The sequence below is a fragment of the Eriocheir sinensis genome, chromosome 8, assembly GCF_024679095.1.
Source record: "Eriocheir sinensis breed Jianghai 21 chromosome 8, ASM2467909v1, whole genome shotgun sequence".
Taxonomy (NCBI): domain Eukaryota; kingdom Metazoa; phylum Arthropoda; class Malacostraca; order Decapoda; family Varunidae; genus Eriocheir; species Eriocheir sinensis.
Window position 1 is genome coordinate 13,629,467 of NC_066516.1, and position 18,053 is coordinate 13,647,519.

Below are 18,053 nucleotides of genomic sequence, written 5' to 3' on the forward strand. Positions count from 1 at the left end.
ATAATAATGATAATAATAATAATAATAATAATAATAATAATAATAATAATAATAATAATAATAATAATAATAATAATAATAATAATAATAATAATAATAATAATAATAATAATAATAATAATAATAATAATAATAATAATAATAATAATAATAATAATAATAATGAAAAAAATGAGGAATTAAAAAAAGCACAACAGCAAAGAAAAGATATCAAGAAGATGCAAAGGAAGATGAGAAAGAGAAGAAACAGAAGATAAAGGATGAGGAAGATGAGTAGGATGATGGTGATGAGGAGGAACTGGCAGATTACAGAGTAGGGCGGAGTGATGGACGTGTGGAAGTGGGAAAACTCTTAATGAGTGTGGGGAGAGAGAGAGAGAGAGAGAGAGAGAGAGAGAGAGAGAGAGAGAGAGAGAGAGAGAGAGAAACACTATTGTTTATCATTATTTTTTCAAAACTTTTCCCTTCTCCAGCTGTTCTTCCCTTGTACCTAACCATCCTCCATTACCTTCCTTTTTTTTCACCTTTCCTCCCTCATCAGCCCTTTAGATATATCATATAGTATATATAATTGGACCTTTGGATTAAGGTCAATGTATGAATTTGGTGTGACATAGTGAAGCAAATATTACCTTACATTGGTGAACATCACCCGTAAATTGTCTTGGTCGTGTTCCACAGCATCAACTCTACTTTCAGGCGCTGCTGTCTGTGTGGAGGCTTCACGCTTAGTAAAACTTATCATGAACACCACATCACATTTACATTTAAAATCACAGCAAACTTCAATGAGTAATTATCAAAGACAAACCAAATGACAATTGTATATTTTATTTAAGAACATATGAATACATATCAAAGATGGGACTGGTATGCTAGCAGGAGCTGGAGAGCGTACAACTTGGAGGCACCTCCCCTGTCCTCACTCACACGCTGACTCTATTAACACCATAACTGTCACATAAATGGCAATGCAGGATTTTGAGCATGAAGAAATACTATTAACTAAGAACCATTAAAAGTATATAGCATTAGAAACCTTGGTAAGGGAGTGTATAAATGACTCGGCGAGAGACTGGGGCCAGGAGAGTGCCTATTTGAGATCACAAAGGTTATTCACTGAGCAGTGCCCCCTGACTGATATGCTGCTACAAATAGATAATACTGCCAAGATTGTAGTCAACATTCTTCTCTTGCACTGGCTACTTCAGCAGTTCTATAAATGTATATGAATATACACATGTATATATTTATATATCATTCACTTGGCAAACTATCTATTGATGGTTATGTATGACTTTTCTATTATTGCACATTAAGTGTTGACAGTCAGTGAGTCCAATGCATCATAAGCCAGCACACATCTCTTCCCCATCATGGTGGCCATGAGCTGGAGGGAACACTCTCCAGACACTGTTGGGGAACAGTCCTCAGTGTGACCAATGACACAACTAACACCTCACAAGCTCATCAGTAACGTTCACCCATACACTGACAAAATCAGTCTTACTAACATTTGTGCATAAAAAAAAAATAATAATAATAATTCTTTCACTTGTTCGAAAAAATAAATAAATAAATAAACAAATAAAATGGAGAGGAGAAATTACAATCGCCTTTAACATTTTATGATGTCTTTTCAGTCTTCTCAACATATCAAAGATCAATTCCATTATTTGCTTATAAACACATACATCAATCAGATACACAGAAAATAATATATATAAAATAGGTATGGGGAAATATGCACTGCAGTAGCAATTTGATACAAAACTTTTTTCAAAATGTAGAAAATGGATCAGCAACAGGGATGCCCCCCAGTAGGAATCAGCTGTAGCCAACAGCCCACATACCATTCAAAAGCAGGAAGAGGAGGAGGGGCACCGCAGCCACCAGGAGAATAACACCAGGTCCCACAATCTGACATGTGGATGTTTGGCAGTCTTGCACGAACAAACTGTGCAATGCTTCTAATAAATGAAGCAATCCAGTTCTGGATGAGTTATTTTTCCTGCAACAAAAGTGTCCTCCTACAGTCTTATTAAAGCAGAAGTAAGTAAAAGTGACCTTGGCTCCTGGAGTACCAGGCACCTGCACCTGCCACACTGGGAACCTGTATCCTCCTGATACCTATATATATGCAGTCTTTTGGTCATATATTTCTGGTCTATTCCAAAGCAAAGTTAATATTGCAGGTGTGTGTGTGTGTGTGTGTGTGTGTGTGTGTGTGTGTGTGTGTGTGTGTGTGTGTGTGTGTGTGTGTGTGTGTGTGTGTGTGTGTGTCGAGGATGGCTATCCAACAAACCTTAAAACAGGAGAGCTACTTGGAGCCTCTAGTTTAAGACGAATCACATCATTAAATTTACCTCTCCCTCTGTAATCTGAATGGAGAATGTCAGAATTTAAAGGGAACTCTGTATATTTACAAACTTCCATATTGCTAAATTATAAAACTATGAACAACAATAGGTCTCATTGTGTAAAACACATTCTAGACAATAAATTTTACTTCTTCTGAATGAAATTACTTCTATGGGAAGTCAATGAATCTGGCTTCCCTACCATCACTGACCAGCCCCCATCCCCACTTGCCATTTTCACTACACCCACAGAATAAAGAGTTCTCAGTATTATTAGGATGAATGAATATGATGTTAATTCTGTTTAATTGATATAATTTTGTAATTGTAAATCAGGAGGATATATCATATTCTCTTATTTATGTAGCACACCTGAATCATATCTACCTATGGGTAAATAGATATGAATCAATGTGTAACTTTTATTTCCTCAACTTGACCCAAGACCTCCTGTGGTTCTCCCGCCGTTCAGTCAGCCATTATTCCTGCAGCACAGCGGCTCCGAGGTGTCAGGGAGAAAGGGAACAGAGCCAAACTGAATGGAAGCACTGCAAGCAATGATCTGCGGCCCCACAACACTCCCCCAGCTAACACATTTCATACAAATATAATAATGTATTTAAAACATGAATAACATTTTTATAGCACTGTATGTTAGCTGAATATCCTGTATTGGTTTATATAATGTATACAGTAACCATTAACAACAAAATTTAAGTTATCCCAAGCATTCAATGGTTCTGGTATAATAAAAGTAGCAAAACAGAAGTCCTCTGTGAAGACTGCTGATTCACTCTTGGGGTGAGGACCTGGGTGTGCTGGATGCTCTGCCCGTTATTGACTAGATACCAAACAAACCATTGTCACCCTGGTTGGAGAAGGCCTGGCAAGATAGAACAAATATCCAATTTGCCCAAGATTCTGAAAAGCACTCTGAGGGGCAGCCACACGCTGCTCTCTCACCTGAACAATCACCATAAAGTGATAAAAAATGAGACTTTTAAGAAAATGCAAAATTAGATGAGAGCTCTGTTCAGAGTCTGTTCAGCAAAGTAGGTGAGCAAGGACCACATAAGCACTAATGCTAACGTTCACTTTTGTATCTACATATATGTACAAGAAATTAATTAAATATAAATAAGACTAAAATTATATGTAAAACAAAAATAAAGAGAATAATCACCATGGTATGTATGTTGTGGCTTGGGAATAATTCATGACAATGCATACAAAATAGCGGCAAGAGTATGAAACACGACACTTTACTAAATGCAAAGGCTCATTAGGTTCCTGGGGAGAACCTGCCAAGGGCTATGTACACAAGGAGGGGGGAGGGGGAGGCTGGGCTTGTACAAAACTTGAGACCTTGAAATAGGCAGTGTGGCTGTCATGTACATACCTCAGTAAAGCACGTGAGTTTATAAGTGTGGCTGTACAAAAAGGAGTTGGGAAGCCAATACTATAAATAAATAAATGTCCCTACATTAATGCAGCAGCTTCACCACCACTTGAGTAGTGACAGAGGCTGCAACACTGACCAAGGGAAGCCAGCACTCATGTACTAATACTTGTTTTCCACAGCTGAGTACATCTGCCTAGCCCCATTGTGCCTTTTTTGCCTGAGGGGGATTTCTGAGCTCCTTAGGTTGGATGACAACTACTTCTCAAAATAGTAATATGGCCTCACCATATAAAATCACATTTTACTTAGACACAATGTATTGTATTCAGTAAAAACTTTAAATGAGAAGTGAAGGCAGCAGTACAACATGCCACCAAGCCAGAATGTATAAAATCACTTCTGGCAGGCAGTGGTATAGGAGCAACACTGGCCCAACCACCATGTACCGTGGATAGCCACTTGGCACCAGACTAGCAGCCACCAGATTGTAAAAATGTAGTTACTGTGTGGTAATACTGAGTCACATAGTGATAATGTTGTACCACTGATGGCAGCCCCACACACCAGGCAACATGAAATGTTATAAAACACCATAATACAATTGGATGCAGCACACATGTCTTTTCAAATTTTGCACCAGAAGCAATTTAGGAGTCAATCATACAATTTCAATGTAGATAATCTAACACACATGGAAGCAATCAACAAATCTTGGATGAGATGAAAGCAGTGTTGGGCAGCTCACAGTTCTTGGTTCTTGTGGTGCCCATTACAATCCAGTTTATGATTTAAACATTAGTGGTCCCCTAATTCATAAATCAGGCTTCTTCAGTTTGATTTTCCAATGACATGAAGATCTCCCTCAATACCAAACAGTTCCTCTGTTAGAGATGCTGGCCACTTATCTTCTGTTCAGTTCCATTTTGAGCGCTAGAAAACAAGAGGAAACACATTACTGAAGTGGAAAACTGACCTTGGTTTTCTGTCATGCACATTGTTATCTTAAAACAAAAAAAGTCCAACTTTAGAATTAACAACTTCTAACGAAAGGTTCACTTTATCATGATCACTGTCAAAGACTTTATGACTGTTCAAAAGGAAATTTGAATTGGAAGTTTGCCTCACCTTCAATAATATCTTGCTTAACTTTATCCAATTCCTTTCTCATTTCATCCATTATTTCTTCTTTGAGCCTCTCTAGGTCCCCAGGACAAGTACCACCTCCGGCTCCGCCTTCCCCTAGCCCATTGACTCTTGGGGTGCCATCATCTGAAGTGGATCCAAACCTCTTGCGGGCAGGCTTTGGAGACTCTGGGCCACTCTTGCCATTAGATGTGTTGCCGGGGCTTTTTTGCGAGGATCTTGGGGGATCCTGAGAAAGAAAAGACAGCATGATATCAAACAGTCAGTGATGAGTGCCTGCTATGATGTCGTGATGGGTGCAAGCTACTTCTGGGGAGGTATGTGCAGGGTACAGTGGAGTGCTACAACCCTCTTCATGACCCTTCAATGTCCTAATTTTCTGTTTCCTATTTTTTTTTTCAATCAAGACCAGAGAGTAGTCCAGCATGTTTTCTAAGGAAAATGTCTTTTGCTTTCTACAACAAAGTGCATACATGAAACACACCATTTACTCATAAAATTTTCAAGACTGATAAATTATGGTTAGAATAGTCATGTGACAAACCTGAGACTGTGTGGGTGACGAAGGAGGATCTTTGTTCTTGGCCCGGCGGCGGGCCAGAGTTGCAGCCATCTCGTCCATCATGCTCATCATTCCTCCAAGGGCCGGCCGCTCCCCAGAGCCTCGGCCAATGCTGCCCCCTGAACTGCTAGACCCTGTGCTTTCACTGTCTGGGGCACGAGTTTTGCGGAGCTTGGCGCCGGCTAATGCCGCCGCCAGTCCACTGTTGGCTGATGTTTCCTCTGAGGATGACTGTGACCTGGCTAGGCCCCCTGGAGGAGGAGGGGGTGGAGGTGGAGCTCCACCTAGTGGAGGTGCAGGTGGAGCAGGAGGTGGAGGAGGGCCACTCATACTCATTGGTGGAGGAGGTGGGCCACTCATAGGTGGTGCTGGAGGGGCAGGTGGACCACCCATAGGAGGGGCTGGAGGAGCAGGAGGCCCTCCAGTTGGAAGGGGAGGAGGTCCACCAGCAGGAAGTGGAGGGGGACAGCTAGAGGGTACAGGAGGTGGCCCGCTGGAGGGCGGTATAGATGGGCCTGGCGGTGCTGGAGGTGGGTTATTAGGTGCTGAGTTAGTGCGGTGGTGACCAGCTGGCACAGGCGGTGGAGGAGGAGGAGCACCCATGTTCTGCTGCGTGTTCATGCGACGCTCCTGCATCACTGCTATGTCCTCTCGCGTCATGGTCCTGCAATAAAGGAAGGGTATCATCAATAGGGAGAGAACTTGGAGGGTTCAAACTTATCAACTGCAAAAAATTCTTCATGTCTAAAACAGCAAATAATGTCAGGCATGAATGACTACAGGACACTACGGCACCTTTCTATTGTCATATGTATTTCAAAACCTTCAGCAACCATTACTAGCATGAAGAATTGGTGTACATTATTTACAAAGAAATGTTATTATGAAGAAAGTAGGTATAGTGAAAATATACCCATAACATAGTGATCATGGCAGAGCAGTGGCAGCTACCACTCTCGGGAGAGCTGAAGGAATACTAGAGATACTTGCCTTGGTGCCAATCACCCCAATTCTACACTACAATGGCACCACTACCTTGCTACCATCACACTCATGCAAGGCAAAGTTAAAGCCACTAAGGGATGGTGGTCATGAGTGCCACAGACTGTCATGCCCTAAGGTCCGGCTGTTAGTGAGTAGAGTTGTGAGTCAGCATCAACGCAGCGCCAGGAGAAAGGTAGTGTTAGTAGTGGTGGTGGTGGTCCCTCGCTCGTGCACCAACCAGAGAGCACCACCAGCCCAAACAGGCGGGGCAGGGCAGGACGGGCCTGTACTGTACCGTGTGTCATGGTAATGCTGGAAGTTGTCGTAGGTCCTGTCGTAGGTTTTCTCGTAGTGGTTGCTGTAGGCGTGGGGCTCAGCATACCTGTACCCCATGTCCTCCTCGGCGTAGAGCTGGTTGTGGTACTGCGGCTGCTGTGGCTGAGTCATCATCGGTGGCTGCTGCGGCTGCTGCTGCTGGACTGGTGGTGGTTGCTGCTGCTGCTGCGGCTGCGGTTGCGGCTGCTGCTGCTGCTGCTGCTGTGATGAGGGGGCAGCAGGAGGGGGTGGGGGAGGCATCTGGCGCACGCCTCCTCCATTGTTGAGCACCTTCAATTTAAGAAAACATTGTTTAATAAAAAACAACAAATCATTGTCATTTCTGATGTGCAACCTTGGGTTTCAAAACTTATTGAGAACTTTATATTGATATCCACTATTGTGATTATTATTTTTCTCATACAACTCAATTTCACATTCACTCGTTAAGTAGGGAACTTAATTTAAGAGCAAATTAGGTAGATGGCAAAGCTGTTATAACATGCAAGTCTTAAATACTATGTTTTTCAGCCCTGACACAGCCAACTTATTCCACATTAACCTGACACCCCTCCTTTGTATTAAAATACCAATTCCTAACCTTCAATGTCATAAAAAAAAAAAAAAAAAAAAAAAAAAAAAGACTGGACAAATAGTTAAATTCTATGAATTATTTTAGATGCCAGTTAATTACAGCCACCAAACAATGCACCAGACATGGGGTAAATCGTAATCTGTAATCATAATCGATTACAGTTTTTCAAGTAATCGTAATCGATTACTTTTTTTTTTAAGTAATCATAATCGAATACATTAAAAATGTAATCGTAATTACTTTTGCGATTACATTAGCAAAGTTTTAGTTAATAGTTTCTCGTACAGCAAGTATGTACTCTAAATATCTGTAGTAATTCAACCAATTAAATATTTAGTATGGTACATGTGTATGAAATTTGAAAGTTCACCTTTAAGTCCTTCCTGTAATCACGATTGTAATCACGATTAATACATCATGTAATCAAAATCGATTACACCTAATTTTATCGTAATTGTAATTGATTACATAACATAAGTAATCAGCCCATGTCTGCATTGCACATTGCATTGCAAGGAAGAAAGGTGGTGGGGTCTTTGCGACATATCATGAATGGCAGAAATGTGAGCATGGAGGTAAAGAGGGATTTGAGAAATACAGTAACAGTACCAACCCTCACATATGCAAGCGAAACATGGGCCTGGAATGAAAATCAGAGGTCTAGAGTGCATCATCATCATCATCATTTCATCGATTCCTGCTCCTAGGAGCTAACACCAGGGGATGGGCACGGCAGAAGAGCTTCCAACTTTCTCTATCCAGACACTCCCTCCTTGCCTGCTCAAAGTTTCTCACAGACGTACTCTTGTACCCTATCCCTCCATTTCACTGGAGGTCATCCTCTAGCATTCCCTCCCTCTATCTCACTCACATACACCCTTCTGGTCATCTTACTCTCCTCCATTCGCTTCATGTGGCCAAACCACTTTAAAGTCTGTCGCTTCACTTCTTCCACCACTCCACACTTCTTCCCTTCACCCCCGTGACACATTCCAAAACGCTCGTACACACTTTCATTACTCATTCAATCCATTCTACTCACACCTAAAGCACTCATCATATAACTCATTTCCACTGCCTGCACTCTCTGACTTTCATTCCAGGCCCATGTTTCACTTGCATATGTGAGGGTTGGTACTATTATTGTATTTCTAAAATCCCTCTTTACCTCCATGCTCACACTTCTGCCATTCATGATTCGTCCCAAAGACCCTACCACCCTTCTTCCTTGCAATGCCCTTTCTCTTATCTCTCCTTCCGTACCACCATGCTTACACATAACTGATCCAAGGTACTTAAACTCATTGACCTCCTCCATTTCTTCACCATTCAAAATTATTTTGCATTCTTTTTCACATTCAATTCCCACTCTATATGGGCATACAAAATCCACAACCTCACTTCTACTTCGCTCACAAGCCATCACTTTACTTTTGTTGACATTTACTTTCAGCTTTCTCCTTTTACAGACGCTATCAAAAACACTGACCAAATATTGTAGGTCACTTTCATTCTAGGGTGCAGGCAGTGGAAATGAGTTGTTTGAGGAGTGCATGTGGTGTGAGTAGAATGGATGGAATGAGTAATGAAAATGTGTATGAGCGTTTTGGAATGTGTCACGTGGGTGAAGGGAAGAAGTGTGGAGTGGTGGAAGAAGTGAAGCGACAGACTTTAAAGAGGTTTGGCCATATGGAGCGAATGGAGGAGAGTAAGATGACCAGGAGGGTGTATGTGAGTGAGATAGAGGGAGGGAATGTTAGAGGATGACCTCCAATGAAATGGAGAGATAGGGTGCAGGAGTATGTCAGGGAGAGGGGTGAAAGATCCTTGAGCAACTTTGAGCAGGCAAGGAGGGAGTGTCTGGACAGAAAGAGATGGAAGCTCTTCTGCTGTGGCCATCCCCAGGTGGGAGCTCCTAGGAACAGGTGTCAAAGATGAATGAATGAATGAAACAATGCACAAAAGAGCTAATTTAATTTCTGAGGTACACTTTTGGATGCCCCACGAAACCATTTTAAAATCTGTTTGGAGCACTGCAGCACTACATTAAGCACACCTGCTCTGTGGCACTCAGCATAATGTTTCACAGCTGTAATATATTTAATGTATTTTTGGTATTTTACTAAGTTTCTGTTCAGAAAAATAAAAATATCTTTGTTCAGTCAACTTGGACAACACATCCTCTACAGCTGAAGCATCTTAATAATTTTGTTTCATAGGGAACTCACTTTATTCCCTTTAGGATCATTTCCTAACTTATAGGAAAAAAATGTCTTCCTCTGCATATTTTTCATCATACTTTCTTCAAGCTTCTTCAGATCTTTCTTCCTTGAATAAGTATCTCTTCATCTCTACATTTTTGTTGTCCTGTATTTCACCAAGTTTCTTTGCATTTCTTAAGACATCCTATTAAGGAAAGTTATCTTCAAGAAATTTATCTTTGCCATTCATATTTACCCACCTTCAACTTTTTCAATTTATATTTGATATTTCCTCTAATAATGTTTGGGACAAGGTATCCATCTGACTATCTATATCTTGTCATGAGGGGGGCTGTATCATGTAGGGTGTGAAAAAAGTATTAAAATTAAGTTGCTATATTGAATCCCAGACAAGCATGTCTCCCTCACCTCAAGTGCTTTGAGCATGGCCTGTGCGAAGGCATCTGCATCATCTTTACTGGAGAAGTTGAGGCCGTACACCTGCCGGTTGTCTCTCCACTGATGGAAGGTGAAGGTGGCTTGGTTGTACTTGAGTCCCTTCAGGATAGCACAGTTTATGACGACCTGAAAAATATTTGAGTATGGTAAGTTCACCTGAAATGTAATACAAAAGATTGCAAAGTAAACAAATGTATATTGTACAAAACACACTATACATGAGGAAATGTCAATAAATAAAAGTAATAGACTACTACAGGCTTTTTTGAGTATTAGTTTAGTAAAAGATAGCACATTTCTTTCTATAATGGTAATAACAGAAATAGAAGACAAAATAAATAAATAGTAATAGCATACACTTTTGCAAATCTGAGCCACTTCCTTGTCAACATTTTTCCTGCAAACACCTAATTACATTTTTCCACATTCAACAAATATTAGTTTGAGGCAAATATTAAGTTTTCCATTCGCTAACTACTGATATCTCTGACACCATGCCCCCTCACGGGAACCTTCTTCAGGAGGGCGGTCGTGGCAGTAATGTCCCCAATTTTCCCTGCTGTGCCACTGTCTCCATACATTTAATCTTTTGCTTGCCAACTCTCACTTCAATATTGATCAATTTTGTTGACCCCTTTTATTTCTAGGAAAGTTTCTCTTAAAACATTTTGGTCAACGTTAATCTTTAATATTGGGCTATTTTGGGGTTATTGTTTGGCATGAAGCAGTCTGCAAAAACAAGTGTTTTCTTGTATGTGCTTGTCTGACAGTCATTGAGTCTGGTGAGAGCCTTATTGTAAAACAAGTTAGAAGTCAACATCCTTGGTGGTTCGTGGTTCTCCTAAAATCATGATATTTGGAAATTCAGCTTTGTACTGGATAAGCCTACAGTATGTACTTATTCAGCAGTTCCTACGTGCATGTCTTGCAAATGGTGTTCATACCTGTGTGCAAGCTAAGATTTTAGTGGTTTCAGCTGATACCTCATCAAGTGCAGCTGATATCATTAACTCCCCTTATAACTACCGTAACAGCATGTAATTCATGTAACTACTGCTTCCCTTGGGGAGCAGCAGTTACATGAGGTACACACTAAAAAATCATTTACCTGCTAGCAAATATAACCATCAGTTGGCAAAAAACCATTGGCTGGTCTCATGAAGCTTGACTTTGCAAAAAATATAATTACCTAGGCAATCATAGAGTGCAACAACTCACCTCATGGTCCTGTAACTTCCGCCCCACGACTCTGAAGGTGTTGTTGAGTGTGTGCTGGTATATGTGCACCTTGGACAGTCCGGTTGACGTGCCTGATGGTAGCCATTTTTTGTTGACGTCATCGTAGATCATAACAGAGGCGCGTGCACTGCACACACTATGCTCGCTGCAAGGGATAAAAAAAGACAGGTTAAGAGCAGGCACAAATGAACTACTCTACATGTAGTTATCTAAAATGACTGCTAATAAAGATGACAAGCTGGAAAGAAAATTGGTGAAAAGGACGGATATTCAGCATTTGTTCTATGCCCTATTATACCACAGTTTACTCACTATACACACCAGTAACCTCTTCCCTAACACAACTGCTAATTAAAACAAGACAGCACATTTGGTAGGCACTCAATTGACCTCAGTCACTAGTTGTGAGTGGATGTGTCCCGGCTCTCTGTGTGGTCATTACTTAGCTAGCTGCTATATATTATCTACATAGCAATGGTTTTGAGTGATTTGCCTTTTGAGGTTTTGCTGCCTAAAGGAGCTGATGAAGAAGCTGCAAACCTCCAGCAGCCCACAACCTTCTGAGGTTCCTGAGGAGCCCTGAAGGGTGGTGAGAACAAGAAGTCATTCCCGGTTAAGTATATTATGGGGGTGGCTACAAGCCCATCAAAGAATCTCCCATGTCCCCACTTTGTCTCAATTAATTAATACCAGCGAGTTCTTCATGTCCAAAAAGGAAAAAATGCTCTTACTTTCTACACCAATCTACATGCACATATGATGCAAACTATAGCATTTTTCCCCCTTGAGCTGCCTCTTTTATTGCCAAAAAGAAAAAAAGGAAGATGTGTAACAATATCTGGTGTGAAGTTGGAAATTGATATAAAAATGGAGTGAAGTGGAATACTAATGAGTAATGACTGATGATGGTTAGCTCCAACTCTCTTCATCTTGATTCTTGCTCCCAATTATTTTTTGTTTAGTGTTTTCAAGATTTTTTGTAAATTAGTTGCATACTGTAAATTTTAATTTCAGTAATTATGACGTGCTGCCATGCAAGCGAGTCCCAACGCAACGTGATGACTCTTTCAATTGATCACTTTTCTGGATCAGTGTGTGTGTGTGTGTGTGTGTGTGTGTGTGTGTGTTGATGTGTTCGATACGGGACCAGTGATCACATTCACAGCCAATCGATTCAATTGTGCGGGTCAAGTTGTGATGGGGGATGGCAGTGGAGTTAAGGACGCCAGCAACATGGGGTCAGGAGAGCGTGAAGGGAACCTGCTCCGCTCCACACAGCTTCGCCCCGCCGCTCCACTCCACACAGCCCCGCCCCACCGCTCCACCCTCCCCCATTATTACCCGCGCCGCCCAATATCCACCCCTGATGTTATTGTACTCCGTCACCCCGCCACCGCCCGGGCTCCACCCCACCGCCCACCTGCACTACCGACCGTGGCATCTTCATTCATTGGCCTTCCTATTGCTTCTGTCCCCCTCTCCACCATGCCAAGGCCCTCAGAAGTCACCCTTCGCCTTTCCTATCCCTTTAAACCTCCCCTGCATCACCCGCACCTTCCTTACCGATCTGTTGCACTCACCCTTCAACACCCTACCAAGGTCCTCCATAGCCCCCCCTTCTCCGGCCCTTTCCCTGCCACTTCCTGCTTTACCCACACCTTCCTTCCTTTACTGATCCACCGCTCTCACACCCACCCACCCAAGGTCCTTTTCCTCCCTCCCTTCCTTCCTTGTGTGTGTGTGTGTGTGTGTGTGTACGAATGATCGATCTAGGGAACTGGCGACCACACCCACAAACCCAACCACACATACACATACATACAAAAAAGAAAAAAAAGAGCAACGCCTATGTATATCCGATAAAACAAAGATGATGATGATGATGATGACGATTTTACGCAGTATGTAAACGTTAATTAACTCCGTGCGTCGTAACGAACGGGCAACAATATGTCAGAGAGAGAGAGAGAGAGAGAGAGAGAGAGAGAGAGAGAGAGAGAGAGAGAGAGAGAGAGAGACGTTAATTGATATAATGGCATCGAGCGGATAAAGAGAAAGAAGAGAGGAAGAATAGAAGAGGAGAAGAGGAGAGCAGATGAAAGGAGAGGAAGAGAAAGAAGAGAGGAGGAAAAGGAGAGAGCAGATGAGGGGAGAGGAAGAGAAAGAAGGAAAGAGAGGAGAGGAGAAAAAAACTAACAGGTGCAAATTGGTCTTCCTCCTGCACCTCTTTCCGTTTCACACACCACCTCTTCCTTCTTCCTTCCCTTCCTCTTCTTCCTCCTCCTCCTCCTCCCCTCCCCGTCTTTCGGTTCGGTCGTGGGAAGTGTGTGGGCGTGGCAGGATGGGATGCGTGGGGAAGACGCAGAAGGGGAAGGGAGGAATAGGAGGAAGGCGTGACGGCTGAGTTAGGGGAGGAGGAGGAGGAGGAGGGAGGGAGGGTGTAAGGGATAAGGGAATGGGTGTGGCTACAGTAATGTACTAAGTGTCTCGGCCTAACACAAGGGGGAGAGAAATGGAAGTGAGGGGAAGGAAAATGGGGTGAAGGGAGTTACGAAGAGAGAAGAGGTAGGTGAGGGGGAGAGAAAGGGGAGTGAGGGGAGGGAAAATGGGGTGAAGGGAGTTGAGAAGAGAGAAGAGGTAGGTGAGGGGAGAGAAAGGGGAGTGAGGGATGGGAAAATGGGGTGAAGGGAGTTGAGAAGAGAGAAGAGGTAGGTGAGGGGAGAAAGGGGAGTGAGGGAGGGACAATGGGGTGAAGGGAGTTAAGAAGAGAGAAGAGGTAGGTGAGGGGGAAAGAAAGGGGAGTGAGGGGAGGAAAATGGGGTGAAGGGAGTGAAGAAGAGAGAAGAGGTAGGTGAGGGGGAGTGAATGGGGTGTGAGGGGAGGGAAAATGGGGTGAAGGGAGTTGAGAAGAGAGAAGAGGTAGGTGAGGGGGAGAGAAAGGGGAGTTAGGGAGGAAAATGGGGTGAAGGGAGTTGAGAAGAGAGAAGAGGTAGGTGAGGGGGAGAGAAAGGGGAGTGAGGGGAGGGAAAATGGGGGTGAAGGGAGTTGAGAAGAGAGAAGAGGTAGGTGAGGGGGGAGAAAGGGGAGTGAGGGGAGAAGAGAAAGGGGAGGGGGTGAGGGGAGGGGACGAACAGCCTTGGGAAGAGGATAGTAAACACGAATTTCAGGAAAGAGAGAGAGAGAGAGAGAGAGAGAGAGAGAGAGAGAGAGAGAGAGAGAGAGAACCAGCCCCAGTATCGACCAGTCACGTGAAGCACCAGGAGACAGACCACCAGCCACCTTCTCTCCCACATCATCTCAACCACAATCTCCACCACCAATACCACCATAACAACCACCACCTCCATCACTTCCACTGTTACCAAATCGACACCACCACCACCACCACCACAGAAGCCTCACCTCTGTCTCCACCACCAATACTAATAATATATACCAAACTGACTCCACCACCACCACCACCACCACCACTATCAAAACAACCGCCACCTCCACTAACTCGACCATTACCAAAACGACATCACCACCACCACCACCACCACCACGCTTATACCTCATCACCACCACTACTACCAACATCACCACCACCACCACCACCATCACCAACAACAACAACAACAACGCCTCACCTTTGCGCAGGGACACGAGAGAACATGCCACAGGAGAGAGAGAGAGAGAGAGAGAGAGAGAGAGAGAGAGCATGGACATTACAGAATACACAAGTAGAATTTTTGGCAGTCAACACACACAGCGGACAGCTCAGGTAATAAAGAGACACGCACACCTGGCCTAAAAGAGGACAGTTCAACCCGGACCCCAAATTTTCCAACGTTTCGACGCCTTGGTAAGTTGGTTTATGTTCAAAGTGGCTCTCGTAGAAGTTGCAGGGATTTCCATAGGTAGTTTTGCAAGATTTCTACGCCATCAACAGACATGATACTCCCGAGAACCCGACGCATCTTTCCCGTGGGCTTCAAAAAATATTGCAACAAGAGTCCGAGGCGTTTGAGGATACGAGTCCGGGATCGTGTCTGCGGGGGACATTTTGGGGACAGGATGAAAGCGAAGACATCAGCCTCTCACCACGACACCCAACACCTGTTAATCGAACCTCCATACACCTTTGGAACCTCCTTGCACCTGGGAACACAATGCTGTCACCGGGATGGGAGCTTACTATTAAATGGCTATGAAAAGGTTATCAGGTGTCATTCACAACACCCTTTGATCAAACCTTCACCGCATCTATTAAACCTCCTTGCAACCGGGAACATAATGGTATCACCGGGGGGCTTAGTATAAACTGCAAAGATTGTTTTAAGGAATGGTAATGAAAAGGTTATCGGGTGTCATTCATCACTAACACCTAAGACGGAAGCTAACACCGTAGACATGCAGCTTTAATCCAAGACACAACTCCGCCACAGGCCAGTCCTTTGGAACAACTCATTCCGACGTACACCGCAACACAGGCTAAGCTCAACCTACCTACGACACGCTAGCGCAGTACAGAACCTCATATTTCACCTTATTGCAGTCCTCCCTTATCCCGTTTTATATGAAGGTACGGTGCCACCCTCACACCATCATTACTTCACAGAGCCGCGACGCCTCCTCCTTTGAGCTCCACGACACTAACTGTTACACTTTTTTCCCGCCCACCAAACCGAGGCACAGCATTAAATTTTCACCTTTTCGTCCCGTCTCACCACACATAGCTCTTAAATCCATCCCCGAAAATGAACATGTCCAGTTTATCGCCACCGCGCCCGGGTACAGAACAGCCTCACTTCAAGGAAACCTGCCGACACACCACACGGCGCCATACATCACTGCAGCACACCTGGCCCAGCACTCATCACTGCAGCACACCTGGCCCACACTAAAAAAAAACCGACAGGCTGTTCACCTGCCCGGGACGAGCACAGGTGTGAGCCTAGTGCCACTGTCGTCTGCCTCGGCTTTTCGGTGTTGTATTCTCATGCGGCGCCGCTTTCCTCGGCTTCCTCAGCATCCTGCCGGCGGGCGAGCCTGAAACACGCCCGGCCAGAAGGATTGAACCTCTTGGGGAGCGACGACTATGGCAGCAGTTACCTGAGGACCAGCATGGCTAACAGGCCCGAGCAGGAACACCCGTTGGGGAACAACATTTGGTAGTCTGCTGGGAGCCCGCCGCCCGCCGCCCTCCCCGGCCAGCTGCCGTGTGGGGACTGGTAGGGCGCGTGCGGCAGGTCCGAGACATGCAGTCCCAGGTTGTGTGTGTGTGTGTGTGTGTCTGTGTGTGTGTGTGTTCACCGATGTTGCGCGTGAGAGGCGGTGTGTGCGCGGAGCCACACCCACACCTCCCTCACTTCTGCCTCCGCCGCCCACGGCTTCGCACACACTCATCGCCCGGCCCGCCTAGTATGGACCCGCCTCTTCGCCGGCTCGTCCGCCCACACGATAAGAACTAAGGAGTCCCTTCACAGGGCAGGTCCTGCGGGAGACCGCGTGTAATGAAAACCAGTGTGCCTGTTCCAGTGCCGAGGACTGGGCCATGGCAGGCGCGGCGCGGGGTGAGGAAGGATGCACGCTGCCGGAGACACGTATGAGAAGGTTGATGAATAAGTGATGACTCACACACACACACACAGAAAGAGAGAGAGAGAGAGAGAGAGAGAGAGAGAGAGAGAGAGAGAGAGAGAGAGAGAGAAACACACACACACACACACCAGGAAAGTGACCAACGCCTCCAGAGTTAAGCTGTACAACACCAAACAAATTCTAACACAAACAAAAAATAATAAATAAATGTAAGTGATCATACGACGAGGCCATGTAAAGAACGGAAAAGGAGAGAGAATAAAACCGAAAGAGGGGAAAAGGAGAAAAAATAAACCGAAAGAGGGGAAAAGGAGAAAAAATAAACCGAAAGAGGGGAAAAGGAGAAAAAATAAACCGAAAGGGGAAAAGGAGAAAAAATAAACCGAAAGAGGGGAAAAGGAGAAAAAATAAACCGAAAGAGGGGAAAAGGAGAAAAAATAAACCGAAAGAGGGGAAAAGGAGAAAAAATAAACCGAAAGAGGGGAAAAGGAGAAAAAGTAAACCGAAAGAGGGGAAAAGGAGAAAATAAAACCGAAAGAGGGGAAAAGGAGAAAAAACGAAACAGAAAAAAAGGAGAGGCAAAATGAAACCGAAGAAAAGGGGAAAAGCAGACAAAATGAAAGAGAAAGAAAGGAAAAGGAAACCAGAATAAGAGGGGAAAAGGAGACGGACAACCGGCAGACTCTTGGGGGCCTCTTACCTCTCCCCTCACCCCCAGTCCCTCTCTCCCACTCCCCTCCCCCCCTTTCCTCCTCTCTCCCACGCTCCTCACGTGTCTCCCCACCGACACTGTCCCTTTAAAGCTCCCTCCCTCTATTCCTCTCCCCGCCTCCTTCCTCTCTATCTCCTCTCATTCCTCTCTCTCTCTCTCTCCTCTTACTCCCTCCATCGTCCCCCCATTCCTCTATCGCTCTCTCCCCTCCTTCCTCTTTCACTCCCTCCATTTCTCTCTCCCGGCCTCCTTCCTCCATCTCCTCCCTCCTTTATCTCCATCTCTCCCTCATTCCTATCCTCCATCTTCAACTCTCCCTCTATTACTCCCCTCTGCTGTATCTCTCTCTCTCTCTCTCTCTCTCTCTCTCTCTCTCTCTCTCTCTCTGACCCATCATCCTTCCATCATTAATTCTCCGTCGTTCCACTGACATCATCATTTACCCAAGTTCAGAAGGTTTTGGGGTTGTGGCTCAGGGTTGAAGAACGGCAGCGGGGT

The 18,053-nt window shown here is 44.4% G+C and overlaps 1 protein-coding gene across 3 annotated transcripts; it reads right to left on the reverse strand.

Annotated features, from left to right (window-relative positions):
* Positions 1-2,195: 2,195 nt before the first annotated feature.
* LOC126995565 (protein enabled-like) lies at positions 2,196-16,505 on the reverse strand. Of its 3 annotated transcripts, none has more exons than XM_050855220.1 (7): positions 16,355-16,505; positions 11,240-11,405; positions 9,992-10,147; positions 6,747-7,057; positions 5,450-6,131; positions 4,888-5,134; positions 2,196-4,692 (listed from the first exon to the last, which is right to left on the reverse strand). In XM_050855220.1, exons 1-7 carry the CDS (start codon positions 16,408-16,410, stop codon positions 4,664-4,666), a joined length of 1,647 nt encoding a protein of 548 aa, XP_050711177.1. In that variant the 5' UTR covers positions 16,411-16,505; the 3' UTR covers positions 2,196-4,663. The 3 variants fall into 3 exon arrangements, with proteins under 3 accessions (XP_050711177.1, XP_050711178.1, XP_050711176.1); XM_050855221.1 differs by lacking the exon at positions 16,355-16,505 and adding an exon at positions 16,170-16,258 and having other exon boundaries at positions 6,834-7,057; XM_050855219.1 differs by lacking the exon at positions 16,355-16,505 and adding an exon at positions 16,170-16,258.
* Positions 16,506-18,053: the final 1,548 nt, after the last annotated feature.